Source organism: Aedes albopictus, chromosome 1, assembly GCF_035046485.1.
Source record: "Aedes albopictus strain Foshan chromosome 1, AalbF5, whole genome shotgun sequence".
Lineage (NCBI taxonomy): Eukaryota > Metazoa > Arthropoda > Insecta > Diptera > Culicidae > Aedes > Aedes albopictus.
Window position 1 is genome coordinate 184,342,140 of NC_085136.1, and position 22,950 is coordinate 184,365,089.

The 22,950-nt window shown below is 35.9% G+C and overlaps 1 protein-coding gene across 1 annotated transcript in view; it reads right to left on the minus strand.

The window, feature by feature from the left end:
* Positions 1-22,814, minus strand: part of LOC109405528 (thymosin beta) — a 36,895-nt gene extending 14,081 nt beyond the window's left edge. The window contains exons 1-3 of the mRNA XM_019678735.3: positions 22,667-22,814; positions 517-681; positions 314-427 (exon numbers count right to left, since the gene is read on the minus strand). Coding sequence (XP_019534280.1) covers positions 314-427; positions 517-655 — 253 coding nt within the window. The 5' untranslated portion in view covers positions 656-681; positions 22,667-22,814. The remainder of the gene's footprint in view (positions 1-313; positions 428-516; positions 682-22,666) is intronic.
* Positions 22,815-22,950: the final 136 nt, after the last annotated feature.

The window sequence follows — 22,950 nt, forward strand, 5'->3', positions numbered from 1 at the left end:
GTATTTCGATGAATTTCGCTAGTTTTTTTCGCTGAGTGTGAGAACGGAAGGATGGATTTGGAGCATAAACCGGATGACAAAAAATACGATTGGACGATGATGTTTGGGTTCAGTGTAGCTCTGAAACTCCGTTCATTTTACGGGCCGTTTCTATAAATGAAATTTTGACAGGAGGTGGCGTCCTAACCCGCGAAAATAAACATCATCATCAACAGAGATTATTTGACAGCTGAAAACTCAGTCCACTAACTGGGCTAAGAGCTTAGCGCAACAAACGAAAGTTGACTGTACCTATGTTCTTTTGATTAGTTACCTTCTTTATCCGGCAGGGGGTTTTTCTCACATGTTTCAGCATGCTTCAACTTGGTGGCATCGAACGACTCAATACCGGCAAAGAGGCTTTTCTGGCTCTTCTCAGTCTGGACGTCTGGAAAACCGAATGGAAAAGAAATATTAATGTTATATAATCTATTTTGTTTGACATATTGTGTGCATCAAATGTATCATTTTAATTACCTTCGGCAGTTGGAAGAACAATCTTTTCCTGAGTATCGGCTTTCGAGAGATTTTCTGTGTTGAAACTCTCTAGTTGTGTCTTAAGATCGACGCCGACTTTCTTATAGTCCTTGACAGAAGTAGCAGTAGCGGTTTCCATTGTTTTTTGTATTTAGTGGAACGGTTCTGCAATGAAATATAGAAAAAAATAATGCATATTCATATAGAGTGAATTAGTATTAGAATTTGTTTCATTATTGCAGATGATTTGAGCAATACCGTTTTTTAGGAAACATAAATAATAACAATTTTTGGCCTCTGGTTGTTTGGTCTAAAGTGCTACAAAATATTTACCGCCCAATGTCAGTGTTTTTTTTTTATTATTATTTTTATAAACAAGTAGGTAGGTATGGAGTAAAGCAGAAAATTTAATCTTCTATACTGTTTTATAATTTTTATGTATAATAAAACATTACGAATTTCTCCATATGCAAAAAGATTCCACAGTAGGGTGGCATAGATCACAGATAACAAATGTTTATCCTAGAACAAAATTTCTCAAAATTAGAAATTACAAGTTTTCTAGTTTTACCACTAGGTGCAGACCAACAATGAATGGACTACCCGCTTTGCACGCAGCCACAGTTGATCAGCAGGAGTAAATCAATTTAATTTTGTATGGCGAAATGCATCTAAACTTGAATTACTTGAAATACAAAGCTTTTCCCGAAAAAAATATTTGGTAGGCTTAATAGTGGTCACCATTGTGCACAACCACTACCAAATATTTTTTCGAATAATGTGTTCCACTTTGAAGAATTTGCCTTTAGATGGTATTCGCCATACAATATTTTTGCGATTTACTTTAAGCGATTTTTCGCGCATAGAAGCTAGCGCCACATTGGTCGATGTGGAGAGTAGGAAAGCAGCCGATGTAGTTAATTCATTAACTGCATCGGCTGTTTTCCTACTCTCCGCATCGTCCACATTGGTCGATGTGGAGAGTTGGAAAGCAGCCTATGTAGTTAATGAATGGACTACCCGCTTTGCGCGCAGCCACAGTTGATCAGCAGGAGTAAATCAATTTAATTTTGTATGGCGAAACGCATCTAAACTTGAATTACTTGAAATACAAGGCTTTTCCCGAAAAAATATTTGGTAGGATTAATAGTGGTCACCATTGTGCACAACCACTACCAAATATTTTTTCGAATAATGTGTTCCACTTTGAAGAATTTGCCTTTAGATGGTATTCGCCACACAATAATTTTGCGATTTACTCTTAGCGATTTTTCGCGCATAGAAGCTAGCGCCACATTGTTCGATGCGGAGAGTAGGAAAACAGCCGATGTAGTTAATTCATTAACTACATCGGCTGTTTTCCTACTCTCCGCATCGACCAATGTGGCGCTAGCTTCTATGCGCGAAAAATCGCTAAAAGTAAATCGCAAAAATATTTTATGGCGAATACCATCTAAAGGCAAATTCTTCAAAGTGGAACACATTTTTCGAAAAAATATTTGATAGTGGTTGTGCACAATGGTAACCACTATTAAGCCTACCAAATATTTTTTCGGGAAAAGCTTTGTATTTCAAGTAATTCAAGTTTAGATGCATTTCGCCATACAAAATTAATTTGATTTACTCCTGCTGATCAACTGTGGCTGCGCGCAAAGCGGGTAGTCCATTCATTAACTGCATCGGCTGTTTTCCTACTCTCCGCATCGACCAATGTGGCGCTAGCTTCTATGAGCGAAAAATCGCTAAAAGTAAATCGCAAAAATATTGTATGGCGAATAGCATCTGAAGGCAAATTTATCGATGCGGAGAGTAGGAAAACAGCCGATGTAGTTAATTCATTAAATGGATTTACAGTCAGGTCTTTTTTTTACGCGGTTTTCATTTACGCGGCCGCGTAAATGAAAACTCCATATAAAAAAAAATTTCATCGTCTTATTTTTGCATGATTCGTCGAGAAATGGTGAGACTTTTTTTACGCGGTTTTTCGAATTTTGAACTGAGTTTTTTTTACGCGGTACGTATCCCCCGCGTAAAAAAAAACCTGACTGTACTGCTGCTGATCAACTGTTGGCGTGCGCCAAGCGGGTAGTCCATTTAGAGCACATACTATTCATGTGCTAATTTGCCTGCGTAATCGGGTATTGGTTGCATCTAGGTGGTGCGAATAGAAACGGTTTTATTTTTCAAGCTAACTAACACACACCTACACACTCCCGGCGCACAGCTTGTAAACACACACGAGCGTTCAATTTTCTTGCAATCACCTCTCTCAGCGCGGTTGTCAAACACGCCGTCGCGACGCTGTTCGGAAATGGTAAACATGATCAATCCACCATCATAGTAACCCAGAAATAATTTTTCAGTATGGAAAAATTTACCTCCATGAGTCGATATCGAGTCAAGGAACATCGACTCATGGAGGTTCGACTGTATTTTCCATTCGCGATGGAAATTTTGATGGATAGTTGTTACAAAATTAGCTAAAATAGGCTCAAAACAATGCTTATCCTTCTCTTCGCTTTCCAACGGCTTGACAGCGGCAAATGGAGATATCGTGACAACAGTTTTGATTATATCCGCAGCACCTAGATAACAATACTCTTCAATCAATCACACAGGTTCAACCAACCCCATGAAACGGCTGTCATCCATATACAACTGGATTGAAGCCAAAAATATGGTGCTGGACGTGGTGCTAATTTGAATCGGCGGTTGCATAAGGCTGAAAACACAGTGATTTTTTCTGTTGGAGCAGGTGCGAAATTCAAATTTAATTGACTTTAGTGTTGTTTTAGATGGACTAAATGTATTTTCATACTTGTGCGTCTTGTAAATTTAACAAAGAACACTAACCCCATTGAACAATATGTGGAAATGATCGTTTTTCGATCACGAATTTATCTTCGCACGACAAAGTTCGCTTCCGCACGTAGCAGATTCGCCAGCAGACTGAAATTTCGTAAACAAACCCGTGGCGCCCCACCAAAGGCGGCGGCTTCAAGAACTAACGCTTTCTTCAGGGGGTTGGGTTCAACAAGGTTTAACATAACCTCTATCTTCAATGTTTGGCTCCCGATGAGAGAGCATATTGAGTCAGTCCGCGACACTCAGGCCGTGGCGCAGCATATGCAAAGTGCACTTTTTTCACTTTTTCATATCGAATTCCGCATCGTAGAGAAACAAACGAGTACTTTTTGGAAAGAAAATTTAAATCTCTTTCAGTTGCGCTTAGATCCGGTAGGTACTTATGAACAATTTATGTGATTAATGGACTACCCGCTTTGCGCGCAGCCACAGTTGATCAACAGGAGTAAATCAATTTTATTTTGTATGGCGAAATGCATCTAAACTTGAATGGACTACCCGCTTTGCGCGCAGCCACAGTTGATCAGCAGGAGTAAATCAATTTAATTTTGTATGGCGAAATGCATCTAAACTTGAATTACTTGAAATACAAAGCTTTTCCCGAAAAAATATTTGGTAGGCTTAATAGTGGTCACCATTGTGCACAACCACTACCAAATATTTTTTCGAATAATGTGTTCCACTTTGAAGAATTTGCCTTTAGATGGTAGTCGCCATACAATATTTTTGCGATTTACTTTTAGTGATTTTTCGCGCATAGAAGCTAGCGCCACATTGGTCGATGCGGAGAGTAGGAAAACAGCCGATGCAGGTAATTAATTACTAGAAATACAAAGCTTTTCCCGAAAAAATATTTGGTAGGCTTAATAGTGATCACCATTGTGCACAACCGCTACCAAATATTTTTTCAAATAATGTGTTCCACTTTGAAGAATTTGCCTTTAGATGGTATTCGCCATACAATATTTTTGCGATTTACTTTTAGCGATTTTTCGCGCATAGAAGCTAGCGCCACATTGGTCGATGCGGAGAGTAGGAAAACAGCCGATGTAGTTAACCCTTATGTGGCCGGCAGGGTACCCGGGTACCCAGCACCCATTTAAAATACACGGTGTAGAAAAAAGCAAAAAGTTTGCCGGCCAGATAACGGTTAATTCATTTGAGGAGCTCTTGCTATGCCTCCGGAGGGCGATCTTCCGGATTTTTTGTTAGCTGGCCAATCCGATGTCTGTCGGCGTGGGCATCAAGAATAATGGTCATGCAAGCCATTGCAAATGGAAAATAGCAACTTCTAGAGCAAAAAATGAGTTAAATTTGACGATAAAAAATTGACTTTTTTATGTAAACAAACGATTTTCTCTTTATTTCACCAAGCGCCTCTACAATGAATTAACTACATCGGCTGTTTTCCTATTCTCCGCATCGACCAATGTGGCGCTAGCTTCTATGCACGAAAAATCGCTGAAAGTAAATCGCAAAAATATGGTATGACGAATAGCATCTAAAGGCAAATTTATCGAAGTGGAATACATTATTCGAAAAAATATTTGGTAGTGGTTGTGCACAATGGTGACCACTACTAAGCCTAACAAATATTTTTTCGGGAAAAGCTTTGTATTTCAAGTAATTCAAGTTTAAATGCATCTCGCCATACAAAATTAAATGAATTAAATGCTTTGGCTGTTTTCCTACTCTACGTATTGACCAATGTGGCGCTAGCTTCTATGCGCGAAAAATCGCTAAAAGTAAATCGCAAAAATATTGTATGACGAATAGCATCTAAAGGCGTATTTCTCGAAGTGGAACACATTATTCGAAAAAATATTTGGTAGCGGTTGTGCACAATGATGACCGGCTTGGAATCTACCAAAGATTTTTTCCGTTCAAGCTTTCCATAACATAGCATAGCATAGCATGAATACTTGCACAAATCTTGGATGGAGTTGCAAAGCTGAATATATCCACTGACATTGCTGATGTCGCTACTATTTACAATCTCATAGACCCACTCAGCTTCACACACCTGGCCAAGTCCTTGCAAGCATTTATATTTCCAATCATCAACTTAGAAAGAGCCCAGAACTGAAGCAGCTTCCAATAGATGAACGGATATTGAAAATAGCGAATTTTCAATTGATATGTATTTGATATATATAGAGTGGTACAAAGAGTGTAATCAGAAAGATCATACATGTATGATCATTTAACCTTATAATGTACAAAAAATAAATCAGAAGGATCTCATCAAGTTCCATTTCTTTGGACGATCGTATTCACGCCTCTATTTTTTCATGATGCGTTCTTCCGGCATGCAATCTTCACAGTCTTGACGCGCTCACCAATGTCACCGCAAAGTTTTGTTGGTTCAAATTCGCAAAACGTCACCTACAACTTCTGTACAGCATACCCACTTTGTCTTATTTCAATTTTTATTTTATTCACCAATTTCAATCGTTTCGCCTTCTGGAGTAGTTTCATCGCAACTACACGCCGGTCAAACTCAGATTTTTTCCGTACAAGCTTTCCATTTGGAGAAATTCGAGTTTAGATGCTTTTCGCCATACAAAATAAAATGAATTTATATTCAGAACTAATGACCTATATGACCCACAAACAATAATATCCGCCGACAGTAAGTGCTTATAAATATTCTTGTATAATGGACTACCCGCTTTGCGCGCAGCCACAGTTGATCAGCAGGAGTAAATCAATTTAATTTTGTATGGCGAAATGCATCTAAACTTGAATTACTTGAAACACAAAGCTTTTCCCGAAAAAATATTTGGTAGGCTGAATAGTGGTCACCATTGTGCACAAACACTACCAAATATTTTTTCGAATAGTGTGTTCCACTTTGAAGAATTTGCCTTTAGATGGTATTCGCCATACAATATTTTTGTGATTTACTTTTAGCGATTTTTCGCGCATAGAAGCTAGCGCCACATTGGTCGATGCGGAGAGTAGGAAAAAAGCCGATGTAGTTAATTCATTGAATCCTTATCAACAGATTCTAGAACTTAAAGTAGAGCTCTATCAGAACAAATCTCACTCAACCCAGAGAAAATTAGATTATTCCATGTTGAATAAGCGAAACATCTGTTCTCGATAAGGGTCGTAAATTGATAGAATTCCAACACTTTAGATGCAAGCTGGATGCTAGTTAGTGCACAGGGTCAAATATTTGACCAACACAAACTAATGCTTAAAAATGCTTTCAATTCTCAAAACGCATTCAACATTTTAAAATTAAATAGTAACGAATTTTCAGTTGTCTAAGTAGACAAAAATGCAACATATGCCCATGCAATTCACACCCGCAAACCGCTCTATCAAATCAACCGATATCAAAGAATCAACAACTCTTGATAAATAAATACATTCATATGTAATAAAAAAAGGGCAATGAGTCACAGTGGGAATGGCACAGTATGAGGCAGTGGATGAGCCGAGTTTCGTTTCAATCTCCATCAATTTCACTGTACTTCGTGACCCCAATACAATGCTACGGCGACTTTCTGATTCTGCAGCACGTTTTGTTCGCCCAACGAAAGAGCTTGTTTCTCGTCGAAGGCAACATTCAAAAACGCTACTTCAAACTCAGTATAAGTATGACTGCAACCTTGCTTCAACCAGCCGTAGCCAGCACAAGCAGACATGCCCATATAAGCACGGAGCAACTATATTTGGGAATACACTGTAAATCAGCGCCGGACGGAGTGTTGAGTTTAGCAGGAGAATGCTGGTCTTTCATTGCTTTTGCCATATACGGTGTCTTTTTCATCCACATAAAGGCACGTTTGAATATTTACTAATGGTGTGGATCTATTATCACATGTAAACGTGTACGTACTATCGATAGAATCTGAGGCACAAATCTTATGATTGCTATTCAAACCGCATTGATCGAACTTATTTATATTATTTCATCGCCAAGTTGCAATAGTCAGGCTCATATAAGGTATTAATTTACGCTTCCTTGTGCGCATCAATACAGCAATTAATGTGTGCTCCGTGTATTTCCCATGAGCCTAATTTAAGTCACCTATTAAAATACTAACTAAATCAAGGATTATTCTTAGAGCTGATTAGTTCACGCGAGATTTTTCCTACGTGTTGTACAAAATACAACAGCGCGATAGCTCGAAAGTTAATGTTGAAGATGCCATGTTAAAATATGCATTATCTTAAAAAATACCACCGAAAAAGCTACAAAATGTTATTTTTTCAAGTTTACTTCAGTACAAACATATAGCAAAGTTAAAAACTTGCCTCGTGAGAAATCTTTTATAATGGACTACCAGCTTGGCGCGCGGCCACAGTTGATCAGCAGGAGTAAATTCATTTTATTTTGTATGGCGAAAAGCATCTAAACTCCAATTTCTCGAAATGAAAAACTTTTATCGAAAAAATATTTAGTAGGCACCAAACCGGTAATCATTGTGCACAACCGCTACCAAATATTTTTTCGAGTAATGTGTTCCACTTCAAGAAATACGCCATTAGATGCTATTCGCCATACAATATTTTTGCGATTTACTTTTAGCGATTTTTCGCGCATAGAAGCTAGCGCCACATTGGTCAATGCGGAGAGTAGGAAAACAGCAAAAGCATTTAATTCATTCGCAAAATACAGGTGATAGACAAGTTCATCAGGACAGATGACATTTTTAATTAAAAAAAAATCAAATAGCTGTGACTACTTGAAAAGTACATCAAATATTCTCAAATGTTCACTGTAAGTTGATCGACTAGTTGTGTATGAGTGGTCAAAATTCGAAAAATATCGGGCTATTCTACACGAAGTTAGAAAGATTCTAGAAAAAGGTACACTGAGGATACTGCAACTCCGAAAATCATACGAATCAACTATAATTTTTTGCCACAATAATGGATTAAATGCTTTGGCTGTTTTCCTACTCTCCGCATCGACCAATGTGGCGCCAGCTTCTATGCGCGAAAAATCGCTAAAAGTAAATCGCAAAAATATTGTATGGTGAATTGGCTTTCAAGGGCAAAACAAAACATACTGTTACCCATGTTTGTTTCGGTAGCGCAACTACCGAACTGATGATGTTTACCTTTTTTTACATACCGATCAACATAATCTGTTGGGGGAATTATTTTATTTTTCCTACTTACAACCCACATCCGAAATTTTTTTTAAGTGGGAATGGTAGAACTTTCAATTCCCTCGGTCGCACGTACATTAGTATTGCATTTTGTTCCACCATTTCCGTGAAAAATGAGATCCGGCTTGTGCAAGTAAGGAGTTGAGGTTAGAATTGTAGGATATTCTAGGTTAGATTTGCTATCTACTTCGCCTGAACGATTTTCAGACCCAGAAATATCGTACTTCTAATTAGTTTTCACTGCCGTGAAAAATACTGTTATGCTCAGAATAAACAGTTATACCTTCGGATCACACTCATTTACTCGTAAATCTCAATCTGACTGTAAAAATAATGAATTTCTTTCAAATGTTTTGAAACCCCGAACGAATTTGACATTGCTTTCGGGAAGCATCATCACGACGACGACAACACTCCCAAGCGGTCGAATCGTCGTTTAGGGGGCGAATTGGTGATTTGTTGTTGCATGAAGAAGAAGAAGAATGATGGTGTTTTGAAAAAATCCTATCCCTATAACACAGGGGAAGATTTTAAAATGCCTCTATAAAATCTAAAACAAAATCTAATTAAAAACGGTTTGATGTATGGTGTTAGACTTTGGACGGACTACATATTGAACGTATAAATTTAAATTTACCGTTTTTTTCTTGATAAGGTACTTAATTTGTAGTTCGTTCAAAGTCTAACACCGTACATCAAACCGTTTTTAATTAGATTTTGTTTTAGATTTTATAGAGGCATTTTAAAAACTTCCCCTGTGTTATAGGGATAGGATTTTTTCAAAACACCATCATTCTTCTTCTTCTTCTTCATGCAACAACAAATCACCAATAGCATCTAAAGGCGTATTTCTCGAAGTGGAACACATTATTCGAAAAAATATTTTGTAGCGGTTGTGCACAATGATGACCGGTTTGGTGCCTACCAAATATTTTTTCGATAAAAGCTTTTCATTTCGAGAAATTCGAGTTTAGATGCTTTTCGCCATACAAAATAAAATGTTTTTACTCCTGCTGACCAGTATTGAACGCACTCCCTGCCGGTAATCCATTTCTTGCGAAAATCATAGTTACGAACTATGATTTTGAATTCAAAGCGCCAAATATTTTTGTCATACTGTTGCTGTATAAAATTCATAACATTCACGTATGAAAATCATAACTATAACGTATAAAAACTGAAACTATGTCTTATGACAATCATACATGTTTTTATGAAATATTTTGCACAAATTTAAAAAAATCGCAACTTGGAATCGAACCAGGAACGAGTGCGTGCTCAACTCATACGCCCATCGAAGCTTCGGAAGTTGAAGTGGTTATAAGCCAATAGAGATAAGTGACATTTCAACACACGAACACTAGCGCGAGTTTTTCCTCACACAAAAATGCACGCTAATTCAAAGGCTATTCAGATTACATATGCAAATATTACCTAATAGAATTGGGTAAAACGGGTAAATAATGATAAAACAAACATCCGGGGAAGGAGTGCAAATATTTTCCTCACAGTTTTACAACTACATCTACAAAAACTAGATTTAATCCACCTATGGTGAACAGAATCCTTCTTACACTTATTAAAAATGTTGTTGTATTATTCGTATTTAACAAATTTATTTTGTGTGATTGACCAAAAGTCCTAGAAAATATTGTGAATTTGGCATCTAGTGGTTTGGTTTCCAAAATAGCATCATGGACCATGGACTAAACTACCAGAAATGCCAGACATCTTGTATGGAATGTTATAAAAAATAGCTTACATATTCTGGAATATTGTATCTTTTAACTGCCAAAAGATCTTGAATCGATTAACAAATGGATAAGAAAATCAGCGACCTACACTTTGTCTAATATCTCTTAATCAGTCGAATAAATTAGCTCCGAAGTACTTGGTATTCATGATTATGGTGCAAAAAGGACAAAAATGATATATCTACTGTGTAAATCAGTTTTGGCATTAGCTAGTTATTTTGGCTGTCCGGTTGCACTTACCCACAATATATAAATTCAAAGCTTTCATTTAACATATTGTTAGTTTTCAAACAATTCCTGTTTATTTGTAATTTGTTATTTATAATTTTATTGAAAATAATAACCTGCTAGTATACACTTTATATTATTATTATTTATTTATTTATTAAAGAGGTTTTAACAAAAACTCATTCGCCTCCAATACGCTTTATATGAGATCAGCATTATTTATTGAAAAATAATTTACCTTAGACTGGTAAAAATCTCATGCAAGATAACAATCGAATATAATGAGCATGAGCATGAGCATGAGCATGATTGACCGCCCGCGGTTGCTCCTCTGTTATTGCAAGGACAGCTGCATTTACACAAAGAACCAACAGATAATGCTTGGGACTAGCCTTCTCCTCATTGTGTAAATGCTGAAATCCCAATACTTTTTTAAAAAGCAATACCAGCGCCGGCCGCGTCCGAATGCGGGTCAATTGAGGATAGGGAAGGAAGTGATGACGTGATTCTCGCTTAGGCCAATAACCGAGGAATTCTCTGCGTTACTACGAGTAATCACTAGGAGTTTGGATACGGGAAGGGATGATTTGTTTGTTTTGGTAAACAAATTGCTACAATCACCAGACCGATTCTTGTTTTGCTATGAACGATGCACTCGCGAAAAATTGAATACGTCCTCACATACACGACATGTCAGGGAATAATGTCCACCGCACAATCAATTCGAGAAAACAAAACCGCATCTACTGCTAACTGGCGTTGTACGACTGATCCCGGATACCACACTCACGCCGTGATCACTATATTTTAACTAACAGATGGCTTCCAGCCATTTCATTTTTTATATCAAAAATAGTTCGCGTAAAACGAGATTCGCGAAAATAAGAAACGGAAGAAACACACATCAACACCCGTGAAATTACGAAATTACGAAACAGAACACGCGAAATTACGAAACTCGGCTCGAAGAAATCGACGCGGACACCGTGGTCTACCTGCCACGGAATCGTACGGTAATCTTAATCTTTCTACAAAGGAGATGCTTTGCCGTTTTGATCGCTGCTTGTAAATCTGAAATAGAAAATAGTATAAATGGTGATACGTTCGCAACAGTTATATTTTTTGTAAATTGTTATTTACACATGGGACAAATTTACCTGCATCCCTCTGAAACAAACGGTACATTAGCAGTGAAAAACAAATTACAAAAGTAGAATAAAAAACAATTAAATAAAAAAACAGTAAAAAAAGTAAACCAAATTTTGATCCTGCATTTAAATTAACCAGACAGGAAAATAGCAAGATTAAAATTTGGTATGGTATGGTAGATCTTACGCCGTAACGCACCATTCCAAGGTGATCTACCCACGTTACGGGTTACATGCAAGATAACAATCGAATATAATAATAAAAATGGAATTTTTTGAAATACTCTTTGAAAGATATCTCAGTAACCAAATGTCCAATCGAAATAAAATTTCAGAACCTTTTACAAGAATATTGTAGCTTTCATTTGGTGCTAAGAGAACCTAAATAGGTTGACAGATGGTTGAGATATTTATTATGATACACTTTGTCAAAAATCTCTCAAAAAGTTAACCTGTATTACTCTCAAGTACTCTTTGAAAGATATCGCGGTAATCAAATGTCCAATCCTAATAAAATTGTATAGCGTTCTACTAGGATGTTGTAGCTTTCATTTGATGCCAGGAGAACCGAAATCGGTTGACAGACGTCTGAGATATTTATTACTAGTTTATTTGTGGACGCAGTAGCGCCCGTGGCAAGTTTTTTTTTTCAATATAAACGTCATGTGTTTATGTGTAATTCATGCTTGTAGATTTTAAATAAGAAAAGCATTACCTTTTTCTACGTTTTGAATAAAGTTTTTTGGTAAATTCAATGCAGCTTATATTTACATCTGAAAATACTTCGGTGAAGTCACCGGACAGACAAACAGGGCTATCTGTGTTATTTCCAGTAACTGCTGCATTCGGTTGTCTAAGAGTGACAGATTATTTTCTGCATAAAAAAAATCAAAATTTTCAACGTCTGTTGTCTGTGTGTGTGTTTTTTTTTACATCAAATGCTGTGTCTGGTTGTCAAAGGTTGTCACTGGTTTTGTTTCCTTCATCTGACAGTAAAAAAGCATTTAAGTGTCAAATTGTTTTCTGTGATTTTTTCATCGAATGCTGTGTCGGGTTGTCACTGGTTTTGTATACTTCATCTGACAATAAAACGCCTAAAAGTGTCAAATTAAAAAAAAAAAACAAATATTTCAACGTCGTGTTGTCTGTGATTTTTTTTAATCAAATGCTGTGTCTGGTGTAACTGGTTTTTTTTTCTTCATCTGACAGTAAAAACGCATTAAAGTGTCAAATTTAAAAACAAACAAAAATTTCAACGTCTGTTGTCTGTGGTTTTTTCATCAAATGCTGTGTCTGGTTGTCTATGGTTGTCACTGGTTTTGTTTCCTTCATCTGACAATAAAAAAGCATTTAAGTGTCAAATTGTTTTCTGTGATTTTTTCATCGAATGCTGTGTCGGGTTGTCACTGGTTTTGTATTCTTCATCTGACAATAAAACGCCTAAAAGTGTCAAATTAAAAAAAAAACAAATATTTCAACGTCGTGTTGTCTGTGATTTTTTTTAATCAAATGCTGTGTCTGGTGTAACTGGTTTTGTTTTCTTCATCTGACAGTAAAAACGCATTAAAGTGTCAAATTTAAAAACAAAAAAAAATTTCAACGTCTGTTGTCTGTGATTTTTTCATCAAATGCTGTGTCTGGTTGTCTATGGTTGTCACTGGTTTTGTTTTCTGCGTCTGACAGTAAAAAAGAATTAAAATGTCAAATATTTAAAAAAAAATCAAAATTTTCAACGTTTGTTGTCTGTGATTTTTTCCATCAAATGCTGTGTCTGATTGTCTATGGTTGTCTTTGGTTTTGTTTTCTTCATCTGACAGTAAAAAAGCATTAAAATGTCAAATTCAGAAAAAATCAAAAAATTTCAGCGTCTGTTGTCTATGATTATTTTCATCAAATGATGTGTCTGGTGGTCACTAACAAAACCAGTATGCGTGTGACAGTAAATAGAATTGAAATGTCAAATTAAAAACATATCAAAAATGTCAATGTCTGTTGTCTGTGATTTATTCCAGCAAATGCTATGTCTGGTTGTCTAAAGTTGTCACTGGTTTTGTTTTCTGCACCTGACAGCAAAAAAGCATTAAAGTGTCAAATATTAAAAAACAAAATTTTTATCGTCTGTTGTCTGTGATTTTTTTTATCAAATGCTGTGTCTGGTTGTCTATGGTTGTCACTGGTTTTGTTCTCTGCATCGGATACAAAAAAAGAGTTGAAGAGTCAAATATTTTATTTTTTGTGAGAATGATGATGATGATGCACTTGGGCAAAAATCTCAAAAAGTTTAGTTGTATAAATCCTAAGTACTCTTTGAAAGATATCTCGGTAACCAAATGTCCAATCGAAATAAAATTTCTGGGCAATGGACTACCCGCTTTGCGCGCAGCCACAGTTGATCAGCAGGAGTAAATCAATTTAATTTTGTATGGCGAAATGCATCTAAACTTGAATTACTTGAAATACAAAGCTTTTACCGAAAAAATATTTGGTAGGCTTAATAGTGGTCACCATTGTGTACAACCACTACCAAATATTTTTTCGAATAATATATTCCACTTTGAAGAATTTGCCTTTAGATGGTATTCGCCATACAATATTTTTGCGATTTACTTTTAGCGATTTTTCGCGCATAGAAGCTAGCGCCACATTGGTCGATGCGGAGAGTAGGAAAACAGCCGATGTAGTTAATTCATTTACTAGGATGTTGTGGCTTTCATTTGGTGCCAAGAGAACCCAAATCGGTTGACAGACGCCTGAGATATTTAATATGATACATTTTGTTAAAAATCTCAAAAAGTCTAATTGTATACTCCTAAGTACTCTTCGAAAGATATCTTGGTAACCAAATGTCGGATCGTAATAAAATTCAATAGGGTTCTACTAGGATGTTGTAGCTTTCATTTGCAACTAAGAGAATGAATTAACTACATCGGCTGTTTTCCTACTCTCCGCATCGACCAATGTGGCGCTAGCTTCTATGCACGAAAAATCGCTAAAAGTAAATCGCAAAAATATTGTATGGCGAATAGCATCTAAAGGCAAATTCTTCAAAGTGGAACACATTATTTGAAAAAATATTTGGTAGTGGTTGTGCACAATGGTGATCACTATTAACCCTACCAAATATTTTTTCGGGAAAAGCTTTGTATTTCAAGTAATTCAAGTTTAGATGCATTTCGCCATACAAAATTAAATTGATTTACTCCTGCTGATCAACTGTGGCTGCGCGCAAAGCGGGTAGTCCATTCAAATCGGATGTCAGACGACTGAGTAACGTGCGTGACATTTTTTTGTAACATACGCACACGCACACACATACACACACAAACACACACACACACACACACACACACACACACACACACACACACACATACACACACCGACATTTGCTCAGTTCGTCGAGCTGAGTTGATTGGTATATGTAACTCGGCCCTGCGGGCTTTGGATCGAAAGTCGGGTTTTCGAGTGGTGTTTATACCCTTCTATGGGTGTAAGAAGGGTAAAAAGGATTTTTTTTTAAATACTCTTCGAAAGATATCTCAGTAACCAAATGTCCAATCGAAAAAGAAATTCAGAACCTTTTACAAAAATATTGTAGCTTTCATTTGGTGCTAGGAGAACCTAAATAGGTTGACAGATGGCTGAGATATTTATTATGATACACTTTGTCAAAAATCTCTCAAAAAGTTAACCTGTATTACTCTCAAGTACTCTTTGAAAGATATCGCGGTAACCAAATGTCCAATCCTAATAAAATTGTATAGCGTTCTACTAGGATGTTGTAGCTTTCATTTGGTGCCAGCAGAACCGAAATCGGTTGACAGACGGCTGAGATATTTATTATGATGCACTTGGGCAAAAATCCCAAAAAGTTTAGTTGTATAAATCCTAAGTACTCTTTGAAAGATATCTCGATAACCAAATGTCCAATCGAAATAAAAATTCTGGGCAATTTACTAGAATGTTGTTGCTTTCATTTGGTGCCAAGAGAACCCAAATCGGTTGACAGATGGCTGAGATATTTAATATGATACATTTTGTTAAAAATCTCAAAAAGTCTGATTGTATAACTATTGTATGGCGAATACCATCTAAAGGCAAATTCTTCAAAGTGGAACACATTATTCGAAAACATATTTGGTGCACAATGGTGACCACTATTAAGCCTACCAAATATTTTTTCGGGAAAAGCTTTGTATTTCAAGTAATTCATGTTTAGATGCATTTCGCCATACAAAATTAAATTTATTTACTCCTGCTGATCAACTGTGGCTGCGCGCAAAGCGGGTAGTCCATTAATTGGTGATTTGATGTAGCATGAAGAAGAAGAAGAAGAACGATGGTGTTTTGAAAAAATCCTATCCCTACAACACAGGGGAAGTTTTTAAAACGCCTCTATAAAATCTAATACAAAATTCAATTAAAAACGGTTTGATGTACGGTGTTAAACTTTGAACGGACTACAAATTAAGTACCTTATCAAGAAAAAAATGTTAAATTTAAATTTATAGTTCAATATGTAGTCCATCCAAAGTCTAACACCGTACATCAAACCGTTTTTAATGGACTACCCGCTTTGCGCGCAGCCACAGTTGATCAGCAGGAGTAAATCAATTTAATTTTGTATGGCGAAATGCATCTAAACTTGAATTACTTGAAATACAAAGCTTTTCCCGAAAAAAATATTTGGTAGGCTTAATAGTGGTCATCATTGTGCACAACCACTACCAAATATTTTTTCGAATAATGTGTTCCACTTTGAAGAATTTGCCTTTAGATGGTATTCATCATACGATATTTTTGCGATTTACTTTTAGCGATTTTTCGCGCATAGAAGCCAGCGCCACATTGGTCGATGCGGAGAGTAGGAAAACAGCCGATGCAGGTAATGAATTAACTACATCGGCTGTTTTCCTACTCTCCGCATCGACCAATGTGGCGCTAGCTTCTATGCGCGAAAAATCGCTAAAAGTAAATCGCAAAAATATTGTATGGCGAATACCATCTAAAGGCAAATTCTTCAAAGTGGAATATATTATTCGAAAAAATATTTGGTAGTGGTTGTACACAATGGTGACCACTATTAAGCCTACCAAATATTTTTTCGGTAAAAGCTTTGTATTTCAAGTAATTCAAGTTTAGATGCATTTCGCCATACAAAATTAAATTGATTTACTCCTGCTGATCAACTGTGGCTGCGCGCAAAGCGGGTAGTCCATTAATTAGATTTTGTTTTAGATTTTATAGAGGCATTTTAAAATCTTCCCCTCTCTGCGGCGATTTAATAAAAGTTGTCATTCCTAGGCTGCACACAAAGTCATCTTCACAACAAAAATATTTGTTTCTATAACATATGTACATGTTGTATTCTATCAAGAAGAAGCGACAAAAAGGCCAGCAACAGTCGATAGCGTATGATTCACATGCTTAATTTTATAACATACACACGACGGTATCGGCGCACCCAAACGGATGTGCTTCAATGCGATATGACACAAAGAAAGAAGTGCTTAAAGTATGCAAAGAACACACAGCAACAGGCGAGCAATTTGTTGTTGTTTTTTTTTTAAATTCTTCATTTTGATTTTATGAATCGTTATGTGCATGGCATATGTGAATGGACTACCCGCTTTGCGCGCAGCCACAGTTGATCAGCAGAAGTAAATCAATTTAATTTTGTATGGCGAAATGCATCTAAACTTGAATTACTTGAAATACAAAGCTTTTCCCGAAAAAATATTTGGTAGGCTTAATAGTAGTCATCATTGTGCACAACCATTACCAAATATTTTTTCGAATAATGTGTTCCACTTTGAAGAATTTGCCTTTAGATGGTATTCGCCATACAATATTTTTGCGATTTACTTTTAGCAATTTTTCGCGCATAGAAGCTAGCGCCACATTGGCCGATGCGGAGAGTAGGAAAACAGCCGATGTAGTTAATGGATTGTTAAAGTTGTGTCAAGGTGAAAACGAAAATTTACACATCTATCTAGAACATCTACTTGAATATCTCAATACCTAAATTAATTCAGATAATCTAAATCTCAGCTGTTGAGAACTCGGTAAATCTCAAAATCAAGATTCCTTCAATCCGAATTCCTTCTACATCACTGTTAGTGGACGCATAACTTTTTCTTGAGAATTTATGGCAGTTTCCAAATTTGCCAACTAACACACTATAGAATATCAGACGGACAAAAATCAGAAAAACTGTCTTTCATCAATCCTTGTTCTGAAAGTTTCTATCGATAGGGTAATTCATGTATTTTGGACAGGCTGAGGACAACGTTGGAAAAATCGTCCCCTAGCTTTCTCAAAAAGGAATTTATTATTTTGCAAAGTTGCTATTACGCTTATAATATTATTGTACTTTGCGTTCCTGGTGATAAAAAGCTTAACGAACGCATTTTAAGCTGAGAAAATCACAACTTCCAATCGCCTGTTAGTATTGCATTTTGGACATCGAATATATGTATTGGACTCCCTCAGGTATGTATATATAATTTGGACAGGGCAATTATCTCCATGTTTAGCCATGAATACTGCTTTATCATGAAAGTAGCATAAATTAACAAATATTTTCTTGTAAACAATCAAATTTCTTCGCTTAACAAGCATCTTTTTCGATAACTATTACATTTTTTGTTAAAATCGAGGAAATATCGCCAGAACCACATAATACGCCTCCAAGTATGTAATCGCACAGCATCCCCGTATAGTTCGTTAGATGTCCAAAATATATTTACAGTAGAAAATTTGTAATGTATTTTGGACACCACCTATTTTAGGCGTTCTAGATGAATGTTAAGAGATTGGCTGCCCAATGCTTCTTTATTGAACAGTTTTCATTGCAATAAGGTTTTTAAGTTTCTTACAATTATCAATTCAACGATTTTGAGGTGAATATTGTATGTGACTGTGAAGTGTATGTCGTCTTGCATACCTGTGCATTTGAGGGGTTTTAGTGAAAAATTTTACATTTTCGATAATTTTGAAATAAATTCTTAATGAATTACCTACATCGGCTGTTTACCTACTCTCCGCATCGACCAATGTGGCGCTAGCTTCTATGCGCGAAAAATCGCTAAAAGTAAATCGCAAAAATATTGTATGGCGAATAGCATCTAAAGGCGTATTTCTTGCAGTGGAACACATTATTCGAAAAAATATTTGGTAGCGGTTGTGCACAATGATGACCGGTTTGGTGCCTACCAAATATTTTTTTGGTAAAAGCTTGTCATTTCGAGAAATTCGAGTTTAGATGCTTTTCGCCATACAAAGTAAAATGGATTTACTCCTGCTGATCAACTGTGGCTGCGCGCAAAGCGGGTAGTCCATTGTTAAGCGTATTTTCAATGTAAGTCATCAGAATAGGGTCTGTTTGATCCAATAATCGATATTCAGAAGTATCTACTTTTATTAGCTCTCCGGAACAAGACATACATCGCAGTGCATGTCCAAATTATATGCATGTCCAAATTATATTTTTTACCCTGATCGGCCTTTTTTTTTTTTTAATTTTCGGACATTTGAAAAAATCAAGGCATAAGCATAACTTTTTCTTGAGAATTTACGTCTGTTTTCAAATTTGACAACTAACGCACTATAGGACATCAGGCGGACAAAAATCAGAAAAACTGTATTTCACCAATCCTTGTTCTGAAAGTTTCTATTGATAATTGGCCTTTTTTTTAATTTTTGGACATTTGAAAAAATCAAGGTCATAAGCATATTATTAAATTTTCCTCACATTCAAGCCTCATACGGAGTCTTTTGTAATCAATACATCCTAACCCGGGTAGAGCGAAATGGCAAGTGAAGGGCAAATTTTACCATTAAAATAGAATGTTTGAATGGTAAAATTTGCTATTAGTTTGTTTGAAATAAGAGTTAAAATAACAAACATAATAACTAAATTTATATGGCATAACAACTAAACAGCCGATTTAGTTAATTCATTGACGTTAAATGAACGAAAAATTCATTCGATTGTTCATTTGGGCAACTTGGCGCACCGTTTTGACGGATACCATCATGATCAAAGATTTTCATTTTGGATAAGATATTTTATTTTAAATATGCAAATAGGTGTTTGATCTGTTTGTTGTGCAAAATGTAAAATGTAATATTTACCAAAGACGTCATAATGCTTTATCTCATACTTTACGAGATATATTGCGTTGTCTATGCATGATCCCTAAAAACGATGCGAGAAAACCAGGCACGGAATCAACGTGTAATACATTTGGAACATAAAGCACAAGTGATGTAATAAACCAAACAAGATTTTATAAAGAAACACCAAACGATTTTATATAAAAATATTTTTTTCCCACAAGAAAGTTTAAAATCATGGTATTGTGTTATGCGATTATCGATCGTGCTGATTTGCAGGTTATTGCTTCAATATTTACATATAAGTTACATGTGTGGATTAAAACGCAATTGGACGATTTTTTTTTAAATATGGCAGTTTTTTGCCATTGAGAAGATAACAAATCACACAGTTCTAATTAATTGATTTTGATTGTGACGAATCCATCATCAATATTCAATACAGTTTTTTTTTGCGCCGGAAAATGTAAACCTGACCACATTGTTAATGGCATTAGTGTTCCATCATACCGGCCGGTAAATGGTGTACCTTCCTTGGTCCGTACCACCTACTACCAATTTTATGTGTCGGTGTGTTTACAGAGAATCTTTCTTTATACCGATACTGCACTTCACTCTGCGCCGTGCATCGGGGGCGGACAAGGAAGACAGGTCTAGCAGTTCGATTTCACTTTGCGCATGTCATACTCCCAGAGGAAGTGTTACCATGGTCTTCACATACACATGCAGTATCTTCGGCGCTTCACTATTGTCTTCTTTCCGGTACTTTTTTCGTTTCATTAATATTAAACATTCTCGGCTATCGTAAAAAGAATTCGAGAACGCAAGAAAACTATCTTTTCGATAATTGCAATTATTTCTAAGATATATACAGATAAAAAGGGCCCAAACTAAAAGAGCGCCGATAACGCTCAAAACGGTACATTTTAAGTATTTACAATGTGTATACAGGGGATAGACAAAATGATCGGTACAGGCAAAATTTTCACTTTTCAAAAAATGTTTAATTAGCTGTAACTATTTGAAAAGTGCATCAAATATTCTCAAATTTTTACTGTAAGTTCGTCAACTAGTTGTGTATCAGTGGACAAAATTTGGAAAAGATCGGACAATTCTTCAGGAAGTTATAAAGATTTTTGAAAATGGTAAAATTATCCGATAGCCAACTTTGAGCTGTTATATCTCCGGATTCAATTAACCGAATGTAATGAAATTTTGACCATTAATGACTTATATAGTGAGCTATGAAAAACCATTGACTTAACTTAATATTCTTAACACGGAAGAAAATTATAACGATTAGATTATTTTTCTAATAAAACACCAAATTATCCAAAACATCAACATCGTTTCAAAATTCAAGATGCAAATTATAGTTCATTTAGTTTCCCTCTAATTGACTTATATATAAATGCGTTTTGAAGGAAAGTAACAACATAGCCGCCAATAAATTGAAAAAGTAATGGGATGCATAATAAAAATAGACCAATTTAGTAAAAAATCGTGAAAAAAATTAAATCGCTATAACTTTTTCGCTTGTTAAAAATTTCAAGTTAAGTCAAATGTTTTCCAGAGTTCATTATATAAGTCATAAATGGTCGAAATTTCATTGCAATCGGTTCATTGAATCCAGAGGTATAACAGCTCAAAGTTGCCTATCGGATAATTTTATCTTTTTCAAAAATCTTTATAACTTCGTGAAGAATTGTCTGATCTTTTCCAAATTTTGTCCACTGATACACAACTAGTTGAAGAACTCACAGTAAAAATTTGAGAATATTTGATGCACTTTTCGAAAAGTTACAGCTAGTTGAACATTTTTTGCAAAGTGAAAATTTTGCCTGTCCCGATCATTTTGTCTATCCCCTGTATATGTAACACTTCAGCAAGTGATCGCTGGCTGACTTCCAGACACCACACGTACGTTATGTGTAAGGTGTTTATCCCCATATCGCTATATCCCCATATTAATAAAAAAATGAACGTGAAAGGCGAAAGAGACTCAAACATGAATCATTAACTTAGGTACGCTTGCTTAACGAATCATGTCCGAGTCTTCTACCACCTGTTTAGTGGAGTACTGCTAGTCTACGTGCTACCTTCAACTATTACCCAAGCAAAAAAACTGCATTAATTACCTATATTTTTTATTTCTTCATGGTCGTTTCCGGTTCGTTCAGGCTGAATGCAATGATAATAACTAAGTTAGACTGAAGTCTATGGTGCAAGTGTCGAAAGGAATCATCGGCAGCCTTTTGCCGAAATCTATATTTATTAGTCCTGAGCCAAGAAAGCTGGAATCGCATTTAATGAACTTTTTGAGGTCATCGTGGTCTCGCCTGGGTGCTCTGCGGAGGGTCTCAACCATGTGTTTTTTTAAGCAGTATAATTATACAACTTTCTAAATTTTTTCTAGCAATTTTGTGGATATATTATGTGCCGTACAAAAATTACTATTTTTGTATTTTTTTTATACCGGAATTTTAATGAAAGCTTACTATCCATTTTATTCTATATATATAGAGCATGGCTATTCGATTCGCAGAAAAAAAACGTATAAGAAATGCATAGCACATCACATATAGTCCGCATTTAAACGTGAATTTTTTTCCAGTGGCCCTACATCCCTAATATGTATTTAGTATATTTCATGTAAAAATCTATGAGTCATTTTCACACTAAATACTGTTACTAATAAAATCAACGACACAGAGACGCGCAGAATGCACGTCAATGACACATACAATTGATATACAGCCGACCGAATTGCTTGGATACCAACAGCTTCGAAAAAAAATCGGAAAAAATACACTATACAAAGATAAATCGCCCACGTTTCCAGCAATCAAAGGTAAACGCAAGGTGCAATGAAGATTAATAGATTTGAAAAATATCAAACGGTACTTACAGTCTTAGGCGAGATGATTTTAAAATGTTATCACAAATTAACGAGTACACTAGAGAGCAAACGTTAGAATACAACTTTCACCGTTGATGTATCACAAGCGACTAACCGGTGAATAAACTGTCTTCGATTCTTCACTGCTCAGCTCTTCATGGTTTTAAGCGACGAAGTGGGAAAAAGCTCGTTTGCTTTACACACACCATTCAATGGAATTGAGCTTGTAAAATGAAACTGCTAGTATTAGTTTCTTGGCACTCGTGTAGAGTTGTAGCTGAAACAGTATGGAT